A 24,590-nucleotide genomic window follows, 5' to 3' on the forward strand; every position below is an offset into this window, starting at 1 on the left:
AGATACCAGCATTACCAGGAAGGAGAACAGAAGTACCTGAATTATTTTAGAGGAAGCTGAAGCGAAGACGAAGCATTACTGCACTTAGAGTGATAAAGGTAACTATAGAAAACAATCTGTGTCCAGGGCATGTGCAGGTGGAGAGGTGAGGTGGCTGCAGTACAAACACATTACATCAAGCAAGTGGAAGTCTGGCCTTCTGTGTAAGGAGCCTTACTGTTGGGATTTTTTAGGTGCTGCAGTCTTGTGGACTGAGGTTTTCACTGCTTTATATCCTGTAAAGTTTGGACCTCAGTCACATAGGCAGTATCACAAGAAATGCATAAAGTTCTTATTCAGGACTTTCTCCTGAGTTGTTTTTTGATCATATGGGTATTTCCACTCCAAAAAATAAAATTGACGAAGATTAATCAATATTTTACTTGCACATAGTGCAAGCTTCTAGGATATAGAAGCTAAACAAACCACCTCCATCCCCAAAAGCAGTGCTCCACAATTGTGAATGGCCTCTCTACTGCTGGCACTTGCAGTTCACTGTGACTGTAAGATTTGGCCCATTGCCCTGCAGTCTGGCATGCGTGCAGCGATACTTGCACTTATGTCCAGCATGCTGGCTTTCCTTTACAGTATTTGTGCACACAGAAAATCAGCCCATAAGGATCAAATTACTCCATTAGGGCCACAGTATGTGTATGTTAATCTTCCAGCCCTGACTTCCTGTGTGTAGAATTAACTTAAAAACAAATCAATTAATTGATTACTTTAAAATCATTTTTAAAGCCCCCAAGGATGCTTTTATTTGTGCATTTTGACATGATTTTGGAACTGCCAAAAACTGTTCTGATAATTAATTTTTTTAATTGGTTCTAGGAGTGATTATATCTTATGTATTTTGATATGGAGTTTGACCCAAAAGGAGAATCACCTGTAATCACAGATAAGAAACCAGTGGCGGTGGTGATGCCATGAGAGAGCCTGCTGAACTGCTAGCTAGTTAGTTTGCTTTGCAGAAGTTGTGGGAAAGAAATTGTGTCTTTCTGTGTCTTTTCAAGGTGACCTTTTAATTTCAGAAGTGTAGTGAAGTTAGTGATTTTTATGCTGTAACTTTGGGTAACGTCACTATCTCTCTCTGAACATTTTGCAGAACGCTTTTCTTCTTTTGAGCCAGTTTAATTACCTGCTTCCTCATTTATATTTAGTTTCTAGTTTCAGCCTTTCTTTGTGGCTGTATTGATGTTATGTGCCATAGTTTTTAATAATATAAAATAAAGATATATGTAAGTGCATGCCTTTTAGTAACTCCCCAGCAGACAGAGCAATGTTGTGCTAAGAAATTTATAGCCCTTTCCTGTGATAGGTTAAGAAGAAATAACTCACATAGTTTCCTTATCGTGTTTGGTTTTGTTTTTTTCTGAAATTCCCACATAGTTGTGGTTTTGTCCTATTTTGACACTGAGAACTGCAATTGAAATATAATTGATGTGAACTGATGCTAAAATAAGATTTTAATTTTTAGCCTGAGAAAATCCCACCAAGACATTACAATTTGGCATGTCCTGAGTATGCCAAGACTTACATGTTCTTTTATTAGTGAGTGACCAGAAATGCTGGGAAAAAAGTAGATTATGTTCCAGTTTGTCAAGATCCGCATCCTGTCTGAAAACTCTTCTCGATGTTTCCAAAGATTTCGGATAGTAGACTATTTATTGGAAAAAAATCCATTTACTTTTGAAGGATTTTGATTTTATGCAAGATTTTAATAACATATAGTTCCTCCCTTCGATATGTATCTGTAATCCGTATAATAGTAAGTAGAAAAGATTTTGCTTAAACTTGCATTTGGCACTTTCACAAAAAAAACCTCAGGGCACTACGGTTTGTGTGCTTGGGAAGTCCCACCATACTATGGTATGAAACACATTTGAAGATGATTTGTCATCAGAGTTGGTCACTGTTTAGCTTCAAGCCTTGAAAAGTATACTCGCCAGTGACAACTTTTTCAGGTAAAGCTGAAATCCTAAACCTCTGATTTCCCGAAGGTTTCATTTTCTGAAACAGTCTTACACTGCACAAGAGTGTTAAGCAGGGCCTTTGTAGATACACACTTTTACAAGCTATGTTCAACCTGGGGACTTCACAACCAAGTGGATGTCTTGAGGGTTTTCCCCCCTCCAGCTCATCTCCCTGATGTATATAACACCCTCGATACAGTTGTGCTCCAACAAGTGCCAGAAATGTTCTCTATAAAGACACACACGCTCAGCACCCACCACCCGGTTTCCAGCCCCTTTAGCTGCTTCTCAGAGTCAATTCACATCCAGCTTAGAAGTTCTTTATATCTAATGCTATGCCCAGTACCAGGATGGGAGAACCGTTCAGAGGAGTCTCTGCAGTTTTTGGGAGGGCTGCCGTGAAGGTACAGGGCCATAGCAGGGACTGGAAAGACAGTAGGGTGTGCTTTGGGGCTGTAAAATGGTGTGTAAAGTACAGAACAGGTCCATTTTGGTGTGAGGCTTCTTTTTGACCCAAATTGCATTAAATACATCTGAAGGATCTCAGTATTAAAAATTCAGCAACATATTGTTACCTCATGCAGCATGAGGAGCTAAAATTAAAACTCTTGCCACTGTAGAAGCATAAGAATTGCTGCTGCTAATATTTAAAAATACAATGAGTGCTTGATCTTAGATATCACCTCTACCGTAAAATAGTTTGTCTCTTGAAATTTCCACAGCTACACAAATGAATAAATCAGAATATCATGTACTAAAATGGGAGTTGTTAGGATTTATTAGAACACAGTCAGGTCACTAGAGATATAATGGGACCTCGTCTTAGCCATTGAACACAAAAGTGTGGTGGTGTTCCTTGTGTTCCTAACTATCCGAGTTTTGATGGGGCAGAAGGACGAAGATGTTTGGAAGAGTTGAAAGGGCTCGCGTTTCTGTACCACTGAAGATTTTCAGTCCCTATTTCTAAGACGTAAATGCAGATCACTGAGGAGCAGGTGGGTTGTGTATGTAGCTGTACAGGCTGCTCGTGGTGGACCCTCTGGTTTGCCATGACCCATTGGCACTTAGCATCTTTGTTTCCAGATCAGGTTCTTGGAGATGCCTGGGCAACACCACAGCCTTCTATGGGTTGGCTTGCGTGGGGGTAGTCAGCAGGACTCGGTATTTTTGTTGGCAGTTTGTGAAGCAAGTGTTTCATCAACTTAATGCTCATTTTAGTAATACTTTATGTGTATTTACAACATTTCTGTGAAACGATTCTTAGATTGTAGCTAGGTGGTTGTATACTGTTCATGTACACGATGTCCTGAGGTCCGCTCATACGCTGCACTTTTGCTGCTCGTGATGGTGACTTGGGTATTTGAATTGTTGCTGTGATGTGAGGTTGTAGAATTGGGCATTTAGAGAGTTTAGATGGTAAAAGGGAGGGCCTTGTTTATAAGATAAGGAGGGGAGGAGATGGATATTATGTCTGTTAATTTAGCTTTTTTCTTATAATACCATTAAAAAATACGTTATTTGGACTAGTATGTATTTTTGTGCTGCTGAATCTTTTAAAATGCTCAATATTTCATTATCTTTGGAGTGTGGTTTAGGGTGCATTTCTGAAGCAATAAATTCTTAAAAGTGCCTTAAAGACCCCTGTGATAAAATAGTCTTTGACTATTTCGAAAAACTTTGGGCACTTCCCTGGCTAGAAACAAACATGAAACGAAGGCAAATTGTGAACATTGGTGTAATAGAAATGTAGTTAGTCGTATGCTTAGATAAACAAGGATAGCTATTTGCTTTAGCTTAAAAATATGAGAATCACGACTTACTTTAGATATCTAATGAAGTATCTAACATACCTGTATCAAATGAACTTCAATGAGAAAAAGTCATTTGTCATAATAAAGGAAATGAACTGGAGATTCGTCAATGGTAGGTTTCATCATAAAATTTGTCACACATTTCTGGAGAAACACTGGGAAATTGGTTGCTGGTGTCTGCCTCAGTTCTTCATGTTTAAGATGGGGTTAAAGATTTCCCTGCCTAGTATGATTTGTCTATTTTTAGTCTGCAAGTTCTTTCAGGCAGCGACTGTCTGTGTCTGTGCCTCAGTCTGTGGACGACTGAATGAAAATCCGAAGTACAAGCCCTTCTGAGAGACTACCAGCACAATTGAAGTATTTTTCATGATAAAAGTTCAATATTAGTGTATCTCTGCAAGTTCTGTCTGCCCTGCTGGCTCTTTAGGGTCATCTAGCAGGATACGTGAGTTGAAATTATTCTTTAGTGCTTTTAGAAAGAAACAAAGGAATCTGGAGTAGCTTTAAACGAGAAAAAGATGTATTTGTTCCTTGACACTGACCCTGAAAGAACATGAGCTCAGTTTAGTTACAGTCAGTATTCACAAGCCTACATTTCTCTAAATAAAAAAAAGTCATGCCGTGTGTGTCCATTTTGTGTATATATACATAGAGACATATGAAGGAAGTTGTATTTACACTGATGTAGATACGCATTTTATCCATTTTCACTAACTCCTCATCCAGCCTCATAGGAGAGTGAATTGAAGAGTCAGATAAATCCTCTTTATGTGCCAGAACTAGTGCACTGGAAAAGCACTCCATTTTGCTGAACTTGTGTCTTCAGATCGGTGTTAACCTTTGTTTCACATCCACTCTCCCTTTGTCTTTCCATGTAATTAATTCTGTCCTCGAAGAATGAATATAACATACTTAGGTTTCCTGGGGAGATGAGAAAAATGTGGAAAAAAAAATGGGTGTCATCTTATTTTTACTTTTTAAAACAACCGAGCCCTGGGTTCCTATACCTTGCTTAAAACATATAAAATACAAATTCATTTGTTGCTTATATCAGGAGAATAGTGCATCTGGATGTCTTTATTAGCTTTCTGTATCCAAATGCAGTGTTTAAAGAGCTCCAGTAATTGGCCCCGTTTGCAGGCTCGCAGAGGGAGCCAAGTACATATAAGCCATCTTCAGGCAGGAAGCGGGAATTAATGCGCAGCGTCTCTCATCCCGTGGTTGCAATTTTGCTGTTGGGAAGCAAACGAATTTTTTTTTTTCTTTTTTTTTCTTTTTTTTTTTAACCCAACTTTTGCTGCCTTTGGGAAAATTAAAATGCAGGTTTTCCAATGTTGTGTTAGGGAAACGGTACTATCGATATTTATAACAAGCATTTTTACACGTGCGCTCGAGAACGGGTGGTTGAGAAGCAGTCGAGAAGGCTGCCAGGAGTTTCAGTAGCTGCAGTTGCAGAAGCGCGTAGTCACAGCAGCGGGGGTGTATAGACTGGAATGAAATGACATATGTATTTGTCAGTGTAAATTTTTAACAGTATTTGCCTGTCTTTAAAATGATGTTAAGCTTAGGTCGCGTGAGTTGGTAAGAAGAGTACAGAATGAAATTTTTAATTTTTTGTTTTAGAAACCCGATGTGCGGCTCTCTAGAAGCAGCATTGACCGAGAGGATGGAGGTCTCCAGGCCCCAGTAAGTATGTGTGGGATCTTTTCATCCCCCAACTCTTCCTCCAGTTTCCTGGTAGAACATGTTGTACCCTGTCTTGATTGTGGGAGATGATTTAAAGTTTTTGCTAAATGTTTCCACTGTTATTACATGGTTCTACAGCTTTCCAGAGGCTGAGCTTCTGTGGGAACAGCAGCCATGGCAAACTTGTTCATGCAGCAGTTTGGGGGATTTGGGGTTTGTAGTTTTTGGGGTTTTTTTTCCCCTTGATGCTGCTGTTGAAACAAAAAATGTTTCCACAAATATGTTGCAATAATTTTTACATGTTCATGTGCTGTATAATTGGGCCTTCTGTTTAAGAATTTGGATACTTTTATGAAAGTTTTGTCAACAGGAAGCAGGATTAAAGTAACTGTTTTTAAGGATCTGAAGGGTTTTCTTACAAGGAATGTAAATGTTACTGCTGTATTACCCAGAAATCTGCTTGGGGTGAATGATCCACTATGAAACAGATGGAATAAACCCCATAGCCATTCACTTACTGCCAGACAACAGCTGCAGCTGTGGTATCCGTTCTTATGGCTTAACTCCTGTCCGTTTAACTAAAAACGTCTCTCCCAATTGTTCGGTAGCCATTGGATCTCTGAACCATACTGGTCGAAGGGGGGGTTAGGCTAGGGCCCGTTAATGACAGAAACCTGATGCTTCATCTACTGTTTGTCCCCAGGGATCACCTTCAAAATAGTGAATATTTTAAATTAACTTTCCTAGTTCATTTGGGATGCAACTGTAAACTCCTGGTTTGGCTTCAGTATTTCTTCACTACCTAAGAATTTAGGGACTCTTCCTGTGTTTGCAGCCAAAGTACAATCATGAGTGAGTAAATTAATGACACACTGCAGCATGGTCTCTAGAGACGTTCATGTCTGGAAGCTGCTAAATTTTTTTCCATGAAATTGGAAATGGAAATTTGTTATGGAATAACAAATGGAATATTGTTATGTCTTTGCTATGGTTGCATATAAAGAGCAAGTAAAGTATCGCTGCATTTTGTGCCACTCATGAAGGTGCTTTGAGATAACCTGGAGATTTTGAGGTCGTGTCAGAGGTTTGATTCGGGTGGCGATGGGTTTAAAGTACAGCCTCTTACAGCCAGCTGGTTGCTCTGACTGCTGCTCGATTTCAGCATGACTGCCTTGGGTTAGAATAAAAAACACAACACCCAGATCCTAAACTGCTGGTAGGGAAAGTCCTGTCCTCCCAGAGGAGGTAGTACGATTTCACACCCCATTTGAAAGTGTGAAGAAGACACTTAGTGGTCATTAACAAAATGAGTTTTAAAAGAGACTCTAATTCGTGATAACTACATTTCTAGTTCCAGAACTTGATTTTGTGTTTTTATAGTTCTTAATACATTCAGAACATCACTCTGACTAACTTCATTTGCAGTGGGAAATGTCTAATGCTTCTGTGAGTCAATCTAAATTTCTCATCAAGAGGATGAGAAATAGACAGTGGTCATTTCTAGGAGAACTAGGATTAAATAATTGCCCAGCGTTGCACAGAGATTTCTGTGACAATGGTGAGGACAGAATCCAGTTTACTGAGGTAATTTACGTCTTCCCTACAAAGTGACTTGTTTGATTAGTCGTCGTGGCACTTGGAAGGATGTAGAGCAGAAAGCACAGCAGCTCTGATTCCTGCTCAGAGCAGCAGCATCTGCACAGTTCAGGAACACGGGGAGGGAGGAGAATTAATACATGATCCTGTTCTTGGATAGGATGGTACAAATGAACGGTTATCACACGCATTTAGTAGTTCCGAACTGATGAGCGTGTGGCTATGTAACTTCGTGCACATTCTTTTGACATACATTTTTAATATCCAATTTTCTGGAAGTAAAAATGCAAGAATTGTTTTAGTGGCATTTTGTTTTCCTTCCTGTCCTCCCTCCTTTCCCCCACACAGGGTTATCAGACTTGAAATATTTAGGTTTAACAACCCAAATCAAAGTTAATGACATGACTGATGGTGCTGACAGAAAGCAGATGGTTTTTCTAGCTGTAGAGGGCAGCCGTAGGACAGCGTGCGAGATGATCAGCCAGTGGGTTTCAGAGGTATGTGGTGACAGCAGAAGAGTTTCAGAGCTTTGGATCTTTGATCTCTACTCCTGGTTCCTGAAAGTGAAGTTTGATGCTTATTTTTTGATTCCCACCAGAGTTACAGACTTGGGAGCAGGCAGGCTGAACGTGCTCCTTTACTTCTAGCCATCACATTCCTGCTCTAAAGCATTAAGTTGATAGAATATCAATTTATAAGAATTTCAGATTTCTCTCTGTGCAATACATTTTTATATGCCCTTACTTTCTGAAAGTTGTGCTTCTTGCTACAGCTGCAAGTTTTGTGTAAAGTAATAATTTGGTTGTGACTATACAGATTTTCATCCTTCATAGAATCGTAGAATATCTCAAGTTGGAAGGGGCCCATAAGGATTGTCGAGTCCAAGTCCCTGCTCCTCGCAGGACTACCTAAAACTAAACCATATGACCTTGAGAGCGTTGATCAGACACTGCTTGAACTCAGGCTTGGTGCCTGACACTTCCCTGGGGAGCCTGTTCCAGTGACCAACCACCTTCTCAGTGAGAAGCATTTCCTCGTGTCCTATCACTGGTCACCAGAGAGACGAGATCACCACCTCCCCCTCTGCTGCCCCCCTTGAGGAAGGGGTAGGCTGCAATGAGGTCACCCCTCAGCCTTCTCTGCTCCAAGCTGAACAAACCAAGTGACCTCAGCCGCTCCTTGCAAGTCTTGCCCTGGAGACCTTTCACCATCTTGGTTGCCCTCCTCTGAACACTCTCTAATAGTTTGATGTCCTTCTTCTGCTGAGGTGCCCAAAACCCCACACAGCACTCGAGGTGGGGCCACACCAGTGCAGTGCAGAGTGGGACAGTCACCTCCCTCAACCAGCCAGCGATGCTGTGCTTGATGCACCCCAGGACACAGTTGGCCCTTTTGGCTGCCAGGGCACACTGTTGACTCATATTCCAACTTGCCATCAGTCCAAACCCCCAGATCTCTTTCCACAGGGCTTCTCTGCAGCCTCTCGTCCCCCCATTTGTATGCGTAACCAGGATTACCCCGTCCCAGGTGGAGAATCCAGCATTTGCTTTTGTTAAATTTCATATGGTTGATGATCGCCCTGCTCTCTAGTCTGTCCAGATCTCTCTGTAAGGCCTCTCTACCCTCGAGGGAGTCCACAGCTCCTCCTAGTTTAGTATCAACAAACTTACTTAACGTATGTTTGATTCCTGTGTCCAGATCATTTATAAAGACATTAAAGAGCACTGGCCCTAAAATTGAGCTCTGGGGAAACCCACTGGTGACTGGCTGCCAGCCTGATGTCACCCTATTTACTAAAACTCTTTGAGCCCAACTCTTCAGCCAGCTGCTCACACAATGTGTTATGGACTTGCCTGGCTGTGTGCTGGACACTTTGTCCAGAAGGACACTCTGAGAGAGAGTATCGAAGGCTTTGCTAAAATCCAAAACCAACCACATCTGCTGGCTTCCTTGGTCAACTGGATGGGTGACCTTGTCATAAAAGGAGCTTAAGTTGGTTAAGCAGTACTTTCCCTTTCTGAACCTGTGCTGGCAATGACCAATGACTGTGTTGTCTCTCAACTGCTTTTCAGTAACTCCCAGAATAACCTTTTCCATAATTTTACCAGGCACTGAAGTGAGACTGACAGGCCTGTAAGTACCAGGGTCTCCTTCTTAACCTTTGTCGTGGTTTAGCCCTAGCTGGCAACTAAGCACCACTCAGCCGCTTGCTTGGCCCCCCCGCCCAGGGTGGGACGAGGAGAGAATTGGAGAAAACCTTATGGGCTGAGATAAAAACAGTTTGATAGGACAACAAAGGAAGGGGAAATAATAACAATAACAACAACAACAATAATAATACTGATAAAGGTATATACAAAAAGAAGTGATATGCAATGTGATCACCACCTGGTGATTGATAGCTCATCCCCGAGCAGTAATTCCCTCCCCCTGGCCAACTCCAGTTTTATATAGAATCATGGAATAGTTGGGTTGGAAGGGACCCTGGGATGAATCCCATTGGCCCCCACAGACGCCCATTGGGACCCCCCGGTTCATCCAGCTGGAGCAGCAAGTCTTGAACAAGTTCAGAGCCAGCTGGGAGTTTATGGTGGTCCCAGTCATGGTCTTCCAACACAGGGCTCTGGGTGTCCCAGTGGCTTATTATCGGTGTTGAAGACAGAGGCGAAGGCAGCACTGAACGTCTCCACTTTGTCTGTGTCCCTATTTGTGAGGTGACCGACCTCATCATAAACAATGGACCAATGTTACCTCTGATCCTCCTTTTGCTGTTAACATATTCTAAAAAGCCCTTTTTGTTGTCCTTCCAGGTGCTGGCTAGCTTGAACTCTAATTAAGCTTTGGCCATGCTAATTTTCTCCCTACAGTGGCAAACAGTGTCTCTGTAGTCCTCCCATGTTGCCTGTCCTTGCTTCCAGTGGTCGTACATTTTCCTTTTCCACCCGAGTTCTAGAAGAAAATCCCTGCTCAGCCAAGCTGGCCTTCTGCCTCTCTTGCTTGACTTCTAAGACTTTGGAACTGCCTGCGCCTGCACTCTTAAGAGGCGGCTCTTAAGTGACCATCATTCATGGAGCCCAATACCTCCAGAAACAGATTCCCAGGAGACCTTACTAACTAGCTCTTTCAGGAGCCCGAAGTCTGCTCTCCCTATATCCAGGGTCACAGTTTTGCTGGCAGTTATTGTCCTATCTCTAATGATTTGAAACTCAACTAGTTCATGGTCACTGTGACCAAGACAGCCACCAGTCACCGCTTTGCCCATGAGTCCCTCTCTGTTTCCAAACAACAAATCTAGGAGGACGCCTTTCCTACTTGGCTCCCTTAGAACCTGCACCAAGAAGTTATCTTCAATGTGCTTCAGAAATTTCCTGCACCTGATTGTGTCCACTGTATGATATGCCCAGTTGATGTCTGGGAAGTTAAAATCGGCGATAAGGACAGGGACAGCTGATCTAGAGATATCCTGTACTTCCTTCTAGAGTAATTCATCAGTGTCATTGCCCTGGCTGAGTGGTCGATAGTGGACTCCCACAAAATCCCCTTTATTGGCTTTCCCCTTCATCCTTACTTAGTTGATCTCAACCGTGACATCGCCAACTGTGTCATGCGATCCAACCCGTCCCACATACAGTGCCACCCCCCGCCTTTCGTGCCCTGCCTATCCCTCCTGAAGAGGCTATAACCATCCGTCACAGCACAGCACCCCCGTCACAGGACTCATCCCACCAGGTTTCGCTTATGCCAGTGATGTCATAGCTCTGGGAATGGGCCAAAGCTTCCAGCTCCTCTTGTCTATTCCTCATTCTGTGCGCATCAGTACAGGGACATTTCAGATGTTCTCCGGTGTACTCAGCACGTCATGGAGCAGACTGAAGGACCTCGCTAGCACACCATCCCTCAAACACTGGCATGCCACCCCCAGGCTTATCTCTAGCAAGCCTGGTTTTATCCCTTTCCCCCTTCAAATCTAGTTTAAAGCTCTTTCAATGAGCCCTGCTAACTCCTGGGCAAAGATCCTTTTCCCGCTTTGAGACAGGGGTACCCCATCTGTCGCCAGCAGGCCTGGTGTCGTGCAGACCAACCTATGATGAAAAAAACCAAAATTCTGCCAGTGACATCAGTCATGGAGCCAGGTATTGATCTGCTGGCTCTTCCTGTTTCTTCCCTCGTCATTCTCTGCAACCGGAAGGATAGAGGAAAACACTTGTTTGTGCTCCTGATCACTTAACCAATTGTCCCAAGGCCCTGAAGTCTCTGTTGATCACCCTTGGACTTTTTATTGCAACATCATCTCTGCCTACATGAAAAAGAAATAATGGATAATAATCTGAGGGCCATACCAGAGTAGGAAGTTTTCTTGTTGCATCTTTAACCCAGGCCCCAGGCAGGCAGCAGACTTCCCTTAGAAGTGGGTCTGGTCAACGTCGTGGGCCTTCTGTTCCCCACAGAAGAGAGTCTCCTATGACAGTGACCCATCCTGTTTCTTTATAAAAGCAGTTTTGACGCAGAACTTAGGCCAGCTTAACCTTGGTGACACCTCCAGGATGAACCACCGCCCTAATCGTGGTTCGGTTCCACTTGCAGACCCTCATACCCATCACGCCAGGGCAGCTGGGAAGGTGGGTGGTCATGGAGGAGTTGCTGCACCGGGCAGGAACTCGTCACCGTTGCCCCCATCCCTTAAGCCGCCGTGTTCAGCCAGGCGGAGAGAGGGCAGGGACTCCTCCGTACCCTGTGTCCTGTCTGCCTGACAGGCCTGTCCCAGGGAAGGCGGGTGCAGTCCCCGTAGTCTGTCTCTCTCTTGCACTCCCTGGTGCTCCCCAGCCTGCTCCCCTCCTCCCGGAGCTCTGTCCCCGAGCGGAGGAGCTCCTCTCCCCGGGCGCACCTCCCGCAGCCGCGCTCGCTGCTGCGTCCGGCCCTGGCGTGAGAGCAGGGCGCAGCCGGCAGCCCGGCACCGGGCTGGCAGCGCGGTCCCGCCAAGCTCTGCCGGGGAAGCGGCGTCGGTCGTGGTGGGGGCAGAGCTCAGAGAGGACGGGGCCTTGCGCCGGGTGGGTGCCATTGCTCGCTGCTCGAGCCGGCAGAGCTCCGGCGCCCTTCCCGCGCAAACGGCCGCGCCACGTCCCGGCCGCGAGCGCTGCCCAGGGGTTCCTTTTATCCATGGCGGGGCTCGGCCCCGTTGCTCCTGGCCCTGCCCAGGTCCGCTCAGCCGCTGTGGCGTGAGCTGCGGGCTCCCGGCGGGTCCCGGGTTCAGGAAACCCCCCGTGCACCGCGCTGGAGCGCTGCGCTGCCGACGGTGCCGGCGCTGGAGCCGCTCGCCTCGGTGACTGAGGTTGACATGAAGGTTGTATAAATATAATTACCAAGGAAAGTCACTTCAATCTATTATTAAATACTTCTGGATGAATAAGCAAATTGACCTTGACCAAGAGCTTTGCAATAAATGCAAAAAGTAAACCAGCTTCTACGTCTGTTACCATTGTGGAAACCATTCAGCAGTGCAGAAATACCTCAGGCTTCTAACTGTTGCACTGCCGTTTCTTTTTCACCACTGTGACTTCTACAGTTTGATCTCTGAATACAGACTAAAAATGACTATGAATATCCCACCACATTTGATTAATAACGAAGGATAAACTGTAGTGTAGAGGCAGGGCAGGGCTGTTGTGAGCGATAAAAAATAAATGAAAGTTCTTTTCTTGCTCTGTAAGTCATATACCCATAGTTGGGAGCTTAGCTAATGGTGGTGAATAGAGGTTTATTTTTTTCAACTGTTGGGAAATGTGCTGAGAACTGGCTACTATCAGTGTTTGAGATTGTGATGATGAAAGTTGTGAGCACTGTAATAACTAGTCTAATTGCATATTTTATTTTATAGGCAGGTAACCAGCACATATATCAGCCTGTGGGTAAACCAGGTAAGCAGTAAATTCATATACTGTCATCTTGAATCTTTGATTACAAGTCTTCAAGTAGCAGTAGTGAACAAAGATTTTTGCCAGTATTTTCATACAAGGGGTGGATTCAATTCCCCATAATTACACATAGGTGTTTCAGCGCACTGTGTGTTTAAATTCCCTGTGCAGTTCCCAGAGATGTAGTCAGAAAGCCAAGAAAGCATTTCGTCAAGAGGCGGGAAGCGTCTAGAGGAAGCTGAGTCACTGTGTAGGACTTCACCTAGTAGGAGTTTAGACATGTAAAACAAAAGTAGACACCTAAAGTTAGGTTTCTCAAAGTGAATCACACCCAGGATTTCTGCCACGAGGAAGTCCGGTTTTCCCAGACATACGCAGCATGTGTGGCACTCGGCTGTGGTATGAAGGGGTGAGCACCTCCCCGGTCTGGCACTGGTGTACTTAAATGCATAGCAGTTCCCCACAAAGGGATTTTAGAAGTATCTTACTAAAATGGCCATGTTCTCATAATCGCAGGGAAACTTGATGAATTCTACAACCTTTTCTCTCTACATTTCTTCAGTAGAAATACAGATTAAAGTGTATTTACTGTAAGACACATTAAGATGTACATCTCTGCTAGTACTGTAAAGCATGTGTAGCCTTTGTAGTGTTGACAGACCAAAATCACGCAGGTACATCTGATATGTTGGTCCTCTAAAATGCAAATCGTTTTGTTAACCAGATCATGCAGCTCCGCCAAAGAAACCTCCCCGCCCTGGAGCCCCCAGCCATTTGGGCAGCCTTGCAAGCCTGAACAGCCCTGTGGACAGCTACAACGAAGGCGTGAAGGTACATTGCTCAGTGTCACATGAAATAGGCTTCAGAAAGTTAAACGTTACCACTCTGAGATAGTTTTCTGTTCCTGGAGTAGAGACCGTGGAAAGCAAAAGCAACTCAACTTCCCAAGTAAATGTCATGGGGCAGACATGCACTGGCAGCGCTCCAGGGTAGTGGGGAGTTAACTGGTAGGCTCATCTCCTCCATTACTATGATTCAGCATGTTCCTCACCTAGAACTTTTCCCAGGTGAGCTTATTTCTAGGTTGAAGAACATAAGAGATCTCCCACATGGACTTGGCCTCCCTGCTCAGCAGGTTTTTAAGCAGGAAGGAGCACACCCAGGGTTCCCAAGTCACTCAGGTAGTACCAAAGCCTCCTGTCCTCAGTCAGAGGGAAGTGAGACATGCATCAACTGTGGTGCTCCAAAAAGCTCTTGCTGCAGCACCAAGGCTCCTAAAACCCTAGTATCTCTGGGGAACAAGGGAAGAGAGGAAATGGGCTGTCTGACCTGTGATTGAGCTACTTTCTGATGTATTGTTTCATCTCCAGTAAATAGGCAGCAAAGCCAAAAATGAAACTTCAGTTTCCTAAGCAGAGAGATGCTGCAGGGTGCTGTGAAACACAGCGTCTTGTTGCCTGTTGCAGTTGGTGTTAATGGAACTGCTCCTTAGTATGTCAGTCACTTTTAAAATCATGCTTCTAGATGTTGTCCCTGCCTTTGGGGCTCTTTTACCTTTCTAATCTTCAGGAAACAGAAACCTGAGTGACCTCAGGGCCTCCCAAAGGGAACCAGTGGAGCTAATTCTGATAGTAGCGATTTCCAGCAGCTAGATGTAGAAGTGGTTGGGAATTCTCTGTCAGTAATACTCTAACAGAAATGCAGCTGATCTATTCACATGGCCATTTTATTATTTCACAACCTTTGCAGATAGACAAGTACCCCTCCACAGTGACTGTTGGTCTGACGGCAGTATTGCTGCCCAGGGCGTTAAAGCAGGCTCACCCCTACCGCTGCTCCCATTCTGTCAGCTGACGCCCTCAGTAGCACCCAGGGAGGTGATGTGTTTGTGCTCCGGTTCTTTCCCAAGAGGAGAATGATGGAGGCTGTGTTAGAGCACGGGCTTCTGCAGATACACCGGTACAATCCCTCCGTAATACAACAGCTAGTGCTAACAGTACCAGCTCCTCATGGAAGCAGAACCTCCTGCTAATCTAAGCCCTGCCAAGCCTGTAGTAAAGAACGTCAGTCCATGTTGTGGTAGACACAGCTGTTGTGATAAGCAACATTTATTTTAGGTGGTTTAAGAAAATACAGAAAAAATCACGTTCATCTGACCATGGAATTCAAGGCTTGCCATCAAAGCAGTATGTTTAGCCCAAATCAATCTCGGTCACTGCCTGCCCCTGTGTCTTGCTCTCTTGTTTTGAGATTGTTGGAATATTTAAGAATCAGCATACATAGACAGCAGTGGTGAATTTGAGCAGGATTATTTATTATAAACTGATGCCAGTGCTTTTGAAGCTGCCAAGCCTGAGAAAATGTCAAAAAGCAGTAACAGATGTGTTATTACACTTGGCTTCTCTAAAATTTCCTTTTGAAATGCTGGTACTGGAACATGAAAAGTGTTTTCTGAAATACAGCCTTTTGACAACAAACCAAACCTAAGGAGCCAAAGCCATCAGTAATAACAAGTGAACAAGATGTGTGTACTAAATAGCTTCTTCAGTAGAAAAGAAGGGCTGATTTTTTCTGTTAAGAGTTTCTTAAAATTGGTTTTATGCCCCTTTAAGAAAACAGCCCATTATTTTTTAATAGCGTATAGATTTGTTAATGTCTGCAGTCCTAAACTGAAGATGCTTCTGAGGTTCATTTCAGACTCCCTTTTCTGCAGAATACAAATTAAAGTAAGAGGATTTGAACTGCTTGCCCTCAGAAACCTTTAGGGCATGCACCAGGACATACTTGGGTTTATGTTACTCACTGAGACAAAGTCAGCCACTCCACACAAAGAAACTCCTGACTTCATAGTCTGCAAAGCCATAGTGTTGATGTTGGGTATAAACAAAAAAAAAAAATAGAGCGTTAGGAAACACAGATGTCCGTACTCTTGAAATGTTAGGTCCTGGCTCTAGGAATTAAGTGGGTTGGGTATAATCCAGCTAGAATGGGTTCTTGGTAGTTCTTAACCACGACTGTGGTAAGTCATCGCGAACCAGGAGCTGCACAGTTAGATGACCATGTATTTCCTATCATGACTTTCCTAAAGGAAAAAAGAAACCATTTCAGAAAGATGAATACAACATTTTCTTAAATCTATTGATTGTTTGTGTAAAGGCACCAGGGTTGCACAGGACATGTTGTTTCCCACCATTGCAGAGGCCCTCTACTCCATTCACCACTTTGCTGCTCGCCAAGACTGGCTTGCTCCTGTCAGGCTTTGCATGATCTCTTCCCCATGTGTTTGGTAAAAAATAAGCATGGGTGCATGGCAAATACTTCCACTTCTACGCGGGCGCACAGCAGGTCATCAGCACATGGTGCTTCCGTAACAAACGGACCAAGAGCTAACATGAATGACTGCCGATACTGTTGAGGATGCATTTTTGTTGCAGGCTTTTTAACTGGTCTCTTATTGCTACACATGTTTTGGTTTTGGTTTGGTTTTTTTCCTGCTGAGTTTTATTAATATTGTTTTTCTTTTTTCCCTTCTTTTGGTAAATTTCTTTAACCTTCCCCCACATTCTGCTCAACCATAGCCATGGAGGGTAAGCAGTGCGTGAGCGTGTGTGTACGTGCCCTATTCCAAAATGTCTTTGCATGTGACTTTGCCAGATGACTGTTTAACTTCTCGATTGCTGAAACCTATTAGAATCACAGCCTTTCACTGGTGATTGAGGCAATTACAATGTTCTTTTTCTGAAGGTATTTTCCGATCAATACACGAGATTGACTCTAATTGTCAGTACCCACTTAGTGAAATGCAACAAAATGGAATCACCACGCACTAAATCCTGCACTCCTTCCTTAGACAGAGTTTCATCCAAGTTTTCGTTTATAGTTTCATCAGGGCAGTATCTCAGGTGCTTGCAGTGAAACATGTCACCAGTTGTAAGGACCAGTAGTAACCCAGTGCGATGGGCTGAAATGCCACGAGCTATCTCAGATCAACAGGGTGGGTGACTGTTGTGTGACCAGCAGGAAAGAAGCAATTTTTTAACCTTCTGCTCCCACCGAGTGGTTGCTTGGGCAGCCAAGCTCTTCAGAGCTGCAGAGAACTGGGATGTGTTCAGTTTTACAGCTCAGGGGCAGAGATGCTGAGAACCTTACAGAGGAAGTTTTCAAAGTTTGTTTCTTTCCTGACCCAGGATTATTCTGGTCTGTCTTGGATTTAACTCTAGACAGATATGACTCGTTGGAAGTTTTGCTTGAGTAAGGACTACAGGATTTTTATCTATTGGGGTTTTTCTGTTGGAAAAATTATGAAAACATTCTGTCTTTCCCACCTGTACTGGTGACAACATTTTTGCTAATCCGCTGTGAACTTTCACTAACAAAATAATATGTACTGCAATATTCTCTCTTAACTATATCAGTTTGTTAACCATGTACTCTGACATAATTTTGGAGCACAAAACTTTTGGGAATGAGGGACCTGATAGCTGTCGCCTTAGCAGTGGAACTTGTCCATCAGTAGTGAACCACTTAGATGTGTCAAGTACTTTGTACTCCTCGTTCCTCAAATCATTTTCTTCTCTGTTGTTGGAGTTATACTGGAAGCTTTTCAGGGAAATCCTGGTAAAAATTCCCTAGTCTCACTTCATAGAGCAGGTTCAGTTAGAAGAACTAAAGGAAACTTCCTGCAGATCTGGGAGCGAGCATGCTCAGCCAGGACAGGGGCCCCAGCGGGACCGGGCGGGGGGGCTGTTGTGAATACGAGACCTTCCCAGCCGTCTGCAGAGGTTGGGAAGTTGCTGAGCCCCATCTGCTGGGGACAAGAGTTTAAACAATCCCTCTCTGCTTCCAGATTCAGCCGCAGGAAATCAGCCCTCCTCCTACGGCCAACCTGGACCGCTCCAATGACAAAGTCTACGAGAATGTAACTGGGCTGGTGAAAGCGGTCATAGAAATGTCCAGTAAAATACAGCCGGCTCCGCCCGAGGAGTATGTACCCATGGTAAAGGTAGGGAGGCAATTCCTAAGAGCAGTGGTTTCTTTCTCTCCTGAATGAGGTCTTCAAGTGGAACTTCTGGCAAGTTGGAAGTAGAAAAACCTTTTATGTTTTGTGGGTTGTGTAACTTGTGGTCAGAGGGCTGGAGCTTTGGATACTGTTAACAGTATTGTGCGCAACAATGGTTTTATTCCCCAGCTTGCCTGTGCTTATCCAGGGGCAGTGAGTTGTGCCCCGTCTTCTCTGGATTTCACTTTTTTAAGAAAAACTTTTTTTTAAATTAAGCCTTTGGCATCTTGTTTTTACGGTGAAACACAGAAGTGCAGGTAGGATTTTAAAGTCTCTCAGCCATGTTCTAACTCCCTTCTTATCCAGATGAGGAAGTAAGTGTATCTGTTGATTCCTGCACTCCTACAATTCTCTCATCCATTCATTCCAAGTTTTTAAAGTTTATTTCCTTAAATTTTTTCTCTCAGGAGGTTGGTCTGGCGCTAAGAACCTTACTGGCAACAGTAGATGAGACCCTCCCAGTGCTTCCTGCAAGCACCCACAGAGAGGTACGTAGAGCTCCGCTCACCTGACGCTCAGTCATTACGTTTCAAGTTAGCCTGAGCCAGGAGAGTGATCTGGACATATTTTTGGCACTCCCTCCTTTGCATATGCATACATTTTGGTTCACTAAGCAGTCTGAACTCTTGGGTTATAATTCTACATGAAACAAACGTTATTAGAATTGCTGCATGGACATAGGCTTGTATTGACTTAAGTGAAGCTGCTTAAAGTGGATGCAATTGAAGAGCACACAACACGCACCCATCGGAAGATGACATAAAAACCGTTAGCAGTGCATACACGAAACCAGTATTCTAATGCAGGGAGACCATCTGGGATTTAATTCCTAGTGCAAGTGTAATTTTCCCTTAAACTACAGATTGCACACAAAGTCATTAAACAGGTAACAGAGCATAGCTTGCTGCAGATGGAAGGTTGTGGTAAGAAAGTATCCTGTAGTACCTAGTTCTGGATGAGAAGCGACTGAGATCAGTCAGTGAAGTTAATGAGTCAGGAGTAAAACCGTTTTCCTCCAAAACTTTGAAGGAGTGTGATAAGGAAAAAGCCAGAGAATGGTTCTTTAAGTGCCATCTTAGAACCACATAGCTGAGTCAAGATGATTCTCTGTTAAGTAACCTGCATCTGGCTTCTTGACCTGTTTAATTTTTTAGGGCTCCTTTAATAATAGTATTAAAAAGGGTGATGGTAATTAGGGACCTTGAAACCTGTAACAAGGTGTTAACTCTAAGACATGAATTAAAATCCAGGGTTTTTTTGCGGTCTTGGAGATGTTAAACAGCAGGCGGCTCAGAAGCTGCCAAGGCTGCTTTTGATCTCCACATAGCGTAGAGCGGCTGGTGCCGAAATTCTGTCTGCTCCATGTGGTGCCCACAGGAACGGCCCCAGCTTCGACTGGAAATCTCAAGAAGGGGCTGTCGAGGGAGGGTAGATCGTGCCGTTGCTCTGCAGCATCGCTGCAGCGAGTGAAGTGCTTCTAACGAATTGCACAGTTGACTGAATCTTCTTGTTCCAGATTGAGATGGCACAAAAGCTGCTGAACTCTGACTTGGCCGAGCTCATTAACAAGATGAAACTGGCACAGCAGTATGTCATGACCAGCCTGCAGCAGGAGTACAAAAAGCAAATGCTGACGGCTGCTCACGCTCTCGCTGTGGATGCCAAAAATTTGCTGGATGTTATTGATCAAGCCAGACTGAAAATGATCAGTCAGTCCAGACCGCACTAAGTACTGAGGGAAGAGTTTCATCAGTCCAAGAATTCTGCTTGCGAAAGGATGTTTTTTCACCTTCCACCAGCAGTGAGGATTAACCCAGTGTAGTCCCGGCTTTCCAGCGCCTCTTGCTTCAGCAGACCTGACTGACAGCTGTTGGTTCTCTCTCATTGCAAAAGTTTAACCAAGTTTTTATCATAAAGCCAAGCTGGTCTGGGATTCTAAAAGTGGCATTATCACAAGATGAAGTTTGTACAGAAGTCCTCGGGAAATCACGGCTACGGAGCGCACTTCAGTTTTACACCATCGCATGGGACACGCTTAGCCTAGAGCTGCCACAGGGTTACGGTCTTGGAGCCGACATTGTCTGAGCAGCAGATTGGAGAAAGATATTGTGAAGTGAAGAATTCGGGGAAACCTCAGGGCTGAGAATTCTTGCCCACAGTATATGAACTATCCAGACTGGAATTTTTTTATTAGAACACTTAACGTCGCAATATGCTAATCACAATTTACAGAGAAAGAATAAAAAGCTATATTTTCAAGACTTCAGTCATTTCAAGACAAACTAAAGCCCTCTTCATCTTCCTGCCTTTTACTTTTATGTGAATGTGTGAAGCATTTGTTTGGAACTAGCTGTAGAACACAACTGAAAACTTGTCTTTTTCACCAGAATAACGTGCCAGTTCTTTTGTAGCAATGTTGTTTTCCTTGGAAGCAAAAATGCTGCTTTGTACCAGAGCAATTCAGAGCTGCATTTAGAGGAGTTCTGTAACCATTCATGTCCCCCATTTTTATATAATTTATAAAGACAGATTAAAGCCATGTTGAATATTTTAAACCCACTGTAGTTAACTAACCCATCCTTTTGTCTATCTTGCCTGGGAGGAGTTACAGTAGAGCAGTGTAATTAGATTTTCCTTGGTTTTCCAGTTGTGCCATCTGTTCTGTTAAAATAAAAACCACACTCCCTTTTTGCTGTTGAGGGATATAAATTATTCTCAGGAAGAATATAATGAACTGTACAGTTACTTTGACCTATTAAAAAGGTGTTACCAGTGAAATTCTGGCTAATTACTTTGTGTGTGTGTGCACTGCGGAAGAAACCACTGTGAGTTTTCTCTGCTTGGAATTTTGCCTCCACACTAATCCACAAGCTTTTAAGAATTGACTTATGCAGGGACTTAAGGAGCAACAGTAAACAGCGGAGGAGGAAATCCAAGATCTCAGTAGTCTTCCAGAAGGCAGTTTTTCCTTCAACTGTGGGGCACAGGGAACAACTCAGTGTTACCAGCTGTGTAAGTGACTTGTAATTACTTGCTGTCATGCCCTTAGACTTTTCACATCCATTTTCCTGGGGGAGGGTTACTTTAAAAGGAAGTAGGGGAAGGTGGCAGTTGAGTGGTTTGCAGGAGCTGTGTTGGAAGCTCAGTAGAGTTCCCAGCAGCAGCAGGGGGTTGCACAGATTACATTCTGAAAACAAATGAGCTCCAGTTCTGTGGGAAGATGGGACCATGCAGAATGCATCCCTTTGGTCTAGATGTGGAACAACCCTTCCACAGAGCTTTGGAGTCCTTCATACACACTAGGCACATTTTGCTAATCATAGAGTAGTTTGGGTTGGAAGGGACCTTCAAAGGTCATCTAGTGCAACACCCCCCCACCCCCAATGAGCAGGGACATCTTCAACTAGATCAGGTTGCTCAGAGCCCCGTTCAACCTGACCTGGAATGTTGCCAGGAGGGATGGGGCATCTACCACCTCTCTGGGCAACCTGGGCCAGGGTTTCACCACCCTTATTGTGAAAGATTTCTTCCTTAGATCTAGTCAAAATCTGCCCTCTTTTAGTTTAAAACCATTAACCCTTGTCCTTTTGCAACAGGCCCTGCTAAAAAGTCTGTCCCTACCTTTCACATAAACCCCCTTTAAGTACTGGAAGGCTGCAATAAGGTCTCCCCAGAGCCTTCTCTTCTCCAGGCTGAACAACCCCAACTCTCTCAGCCTGTCCTCACAGCAGAGCTGTTCCATTCCCTCTGATTATTTCTATGACCCTCCTCTGGCTCCATTCCAACAGGTCCATGTCTGTCCTGTGCTGAGGGCTCCAGAGCTGGATGCAGCACTGCAGGGGGGTCTCCCCACTGCAGAGGGGCAGAATCCCCTCGCTCACCCTGCTGGCCACGCGGCTTTGGGTGCAGCCCAGGACACGGTTGGCCTTCTGGGCTGTGAGCGCACATTGTCAGCTCATGTCCAGCTTTTCATCACCCAGTACCACAAGTCCTTCTCAGCAGGGCTGCTCTCCATCCCTTCAGCCCCCAGCCTGTACTGATACTGGGGGTTGCCCTGACCCAGGAACAGGACTCTGCCCTTGGCCTTGTTGAACCTCATGAGGTTCACACGGACCCATTCCTTGAGCTTGTCCAGGTCCCTCTGGATGACATCCCGTCCCTCAGGCGTGTCAGCTGCACCACTCAGCTTGGTGTCATCTGCAAACTTGCTGAGGGTGCGCTCAATCCCACTGTCATTGACACATTAATTTTCATTTAGTACTTTAGAATACATGTTTGCAAAACAGCCCTTACCTTGTTCAGTTGCTCTGGAAGTCCTGCTCAAAAGTTCTTTTAGAAATACAAAGTTACTTCTTTCATATGCAAAGTTACACAATCTTCCACACCCACCCTTCAAAGCAGTTTGAGATTCTCCTTCAACTTTTTCTGGAGATGCAAAAAAATTACACACACAACCTAGGCTTGGTGCCTAGCACTTCAAGACTCAGTCTGCTTTTAAGTTATACCTACTCATGAATAAATAGTATCCTAGCTTTAGCCTTCAACCAAGAACTGCAGCATTTTCCCCACTCTTCAGCTCATCAAACGTCCTCCACTACGAAATGCTCGTAATTCCTGCTGCGCCACGGCCCTTGGCGGCCACTGAACAGGTTAAATCACCTGGTACTAGAAACTGCACTCTCTCCATGGAAGCTGCACTGTTGCTAAAGCATTAACTAGTCATGTTAATGCTTTAGCCTTCTGCTGAACGTGACCACATCCTGTACCTGCCAAGCTCTTGCCGCATCCCATGCCCACCGCAATTACATTTCCACCTTTGTCCATACGCCACGGAACACAATTAGGAGCCTTACCTGTCACTGTGCTATGCCTATATCAAGCATGAACCCCCACGGAGAGCTGTAAAACCCTAGATGAACATGTGACGGCAGCAGTTTTGGTACCTGCAGGTAACTTAGCCATCCTTCATCCACTCCACACACACACACACGTAAGAAGGAAGAGTACAATTCAATGTTCTTTATTACAGATAGGTACAAAACTAATTAGTCAAAAAGACCAAAGCCCATGTCATCATCAGATTCCTCTGATTCTTCCTTCTTTTCCTCTTCTTTCTTCTCCTCAGCTAGAAAAGGAGAAAGGAATCAGGATTTTTCCATGTTATCAGCTCGTAAGAGTCAGATGCCACAAAAGACCTCACGTACAATGACCAAGCAACCAACATCAAGAAGCAAGGCCTGAGCAATCCTAACAAGCTAAGCTAACAACCCAAGCAGACTAGTGCTTCCACTACCTAGGAAATTTGGTTTGTGCCTTCAAAATTCATTCCTATCAAATCTAAATAACTTTACAGAGCAGGTGCTTTCTCTTTAGCCATCAGGATGAGACCCTGATGATAACCACAAAGATCAGCCTTAATTCTGTGGTCACACTGATCCTGTACACTGACTCAAAGAGCAATTACAGCCTTTCTAAAGGTGAGGGCCTGTTTTGCCCTAGAACACCCACATGTAATACCAGAGAACATAAACCACATTAAAATTGTAAGGGGAATAGGAAAGCTGATTCTCAAACTAGTAACAAGTAGCTTTCTAACCAAGGATTTCCTCCAGCTGAAGATTACTATGTTGGACACAGAAGCCCACTTACCTGGGGCAGCACCACCAGCAGGGGCAGCACCACCGGCTGGAGCTGCTGCAGCCGGAGCACCACCACCACCAGCTCCTACATTACAGATCAGGCTTCCGATGTCGATATTAGCTAGAGCCTAGGGAGAACAAGCAGCAGTAAAGCCTCGTTAACACAGGGTGTGCAGGGCAGCTTTGCTTTAGCACCTGCTAAATTACGTCCGGAGCGCAGTGATGAAACCGCATGATGACAGACCAGTGGCCTGCTTCTCTCCCATCAGCGCAGTCAGCGTAGTAGCGACTACTGCCCAAGTCAACACCACCAGCGAGCCGTTGTGTGGTTGCGACCTGCACCCAGCAGCGCCCACACCGAGACGGGGACGTCCTCACACGCCTCCCGCCGCCCCGCCTTCTCCCCTCGTTCCCTCCCGAGACGCCCACGGCATCCACGGCTCCCCCGCCATCCCGGCCAGGCGCTCCCACTCGCCCACCTTCGCGAAGAGTCCCGGCCAGAACGGCTCCACGTTCACTCCGGCCGCCTTGATGAGCGCGTTGATCTTGTCCTCCTGCAACGACAGCGCCGCTCAGCAGCCAGCCCGGCCCGCGGCCTCCCGCCCCGCGCCGCCGCCGGCCATGCCGCGGCTCGCCGCCATCTTGTGCCGGTGGGGCCGCGGCCCGCACTCACCGTGACGGTGACCTCGTCGTCGTGCAGGATGAGGGCGGAGTAGATGCAGGCGAGCTCGGAGACGGAGGCCATGGTGGGGGCGCGGTGCCAGTCGCCGGGGTGGGACGGCCTTAGCTTCAGCTGAAGGACACAGCACCTTGGGCCGCCAGAGAGGAAAAGGGGCGCGTGCTCACAGGGGGACTTTATAATGGCGCCCTGAGCC

At 45.0% G+C, this 24,590-nt stretch overlaps 2 protein-coding genes across 31 annotated transcripts in view; one reads left to right on the forward strand and one right to left on the reverse strand.

The window, feature by feature from the left end:
- PTK2 (protein tyrosine kinase 2) overlaps nucleotides 1-19,805 on the forward strand; it is a gene marked incomplete at both ends in the record, with an annotated part of 166,960 nt that extends 147,155 nt beyond the window's left edge. For 12 of the 30 annotated variants that reach the window (XM_081996587.1, XM_081996591.1, XM_081996588.1 and 9 more), the window contains 7 exons: nucleotides 5,447-5,509; nucleotides 12,981-13,020; nucleotides 13,742-13,848; nucleotides 16,596-16,604; nucleotides 17,864-18,019; nucleotides 18,484-18,564; nucleotides 19,593-19,805. In XM_081996587.1, coding sequence (XP_081852713.1) covers nucleotides 5,447-5,509; nucleotides 12,981-13,020; nucleotides 13,742-13,848; nucleotides 16,596-16,604; nucleotides 17,864-18,019; nucleotides 18,484-18,564; nucleotides 19,593-19,805 — 669 coding nt within the window. The remainder of the gene's footprint in view (nucleotides 1-5,446; nucleotides 5,510-12,980; nucleotides 13,021-13,741; nucleotides 13,849-16,595; nucleotides 16,605-17,863; nucleotides 18,020-18,483; nucleotides 18,565-19,592) is intronic. The other 18 variants (XM_081996574.1, XM_081996585.1, XM_081996590.1 and 15 more) reach the window with 5 other exon arrangements.
- A 3,275-nt stretch (nucleotides 19,806-23,080) lies between these two features.
- Nucleotides 23,081-24,522, reverse strand: RPLP1 (ribosomal protein lateral stalk subunit P1). The gene is made up of 4 exons (XM_082015413.1): nucleotides 24,389-24,522; nucleotides 24,195-24,269; nucleotides 23,726-23,843; nucleotides 23,081-23,201 (listed from the first exon to the last, which is right to left on the reverse strand). Exons 1-4 carry the CDS (start codon nucleotides 24,458-24,460, stop codon nucleotides 23,122-23,124), a joined length of 345 nt encoding a protein of 114 aa, XP_081871539.1. The 5' UTR covers nucleotides 24,461-24,522; the 3' UTR covers nucleotides 23,081-23,121.
- Between the last annotated feature and the right edge of the window lie 68 nt (nucleotides 24,523-24,590).

The sequence above is a fragment of the Phaethon aethereus genome (genome assembly GCF_964289735.1).
Source record: "Phaethon aethereus genome assembly, chromosome: 2".
Lineage (NCBI taxonomy): Eukaryota > Metazoa > Chordata > Aves > Phaethontiformes > Phaethontidae > Phaethon > Phaethon aethereus.

Bases quoted from the DNA above. Each gene is read 5' to 3' on its own strand.
- RPLP1 (XM_082015413.1), bottom strand. From the start codon at position 24,460: ATGGCCTCCGTCTCCGAGCTCGCCTGCATCTACTCCGCCCTCATCCTG. The intron at 23,844-24,194 runs GTGGGCGAGTGG...TGTTCTCCCTAG, and splicing joins GGCCGGGACTCTTCGCGAAG to GCTCTAGCTAATATCGACAT. The intron at 23,202-23,725 runs GTAAGTGGGCTT...CTCCTTTTCTAG, and splicing joins TGCTGGTGGTGCTGCCCCAG to CTGAGGAGAAGAAAGAAGAG.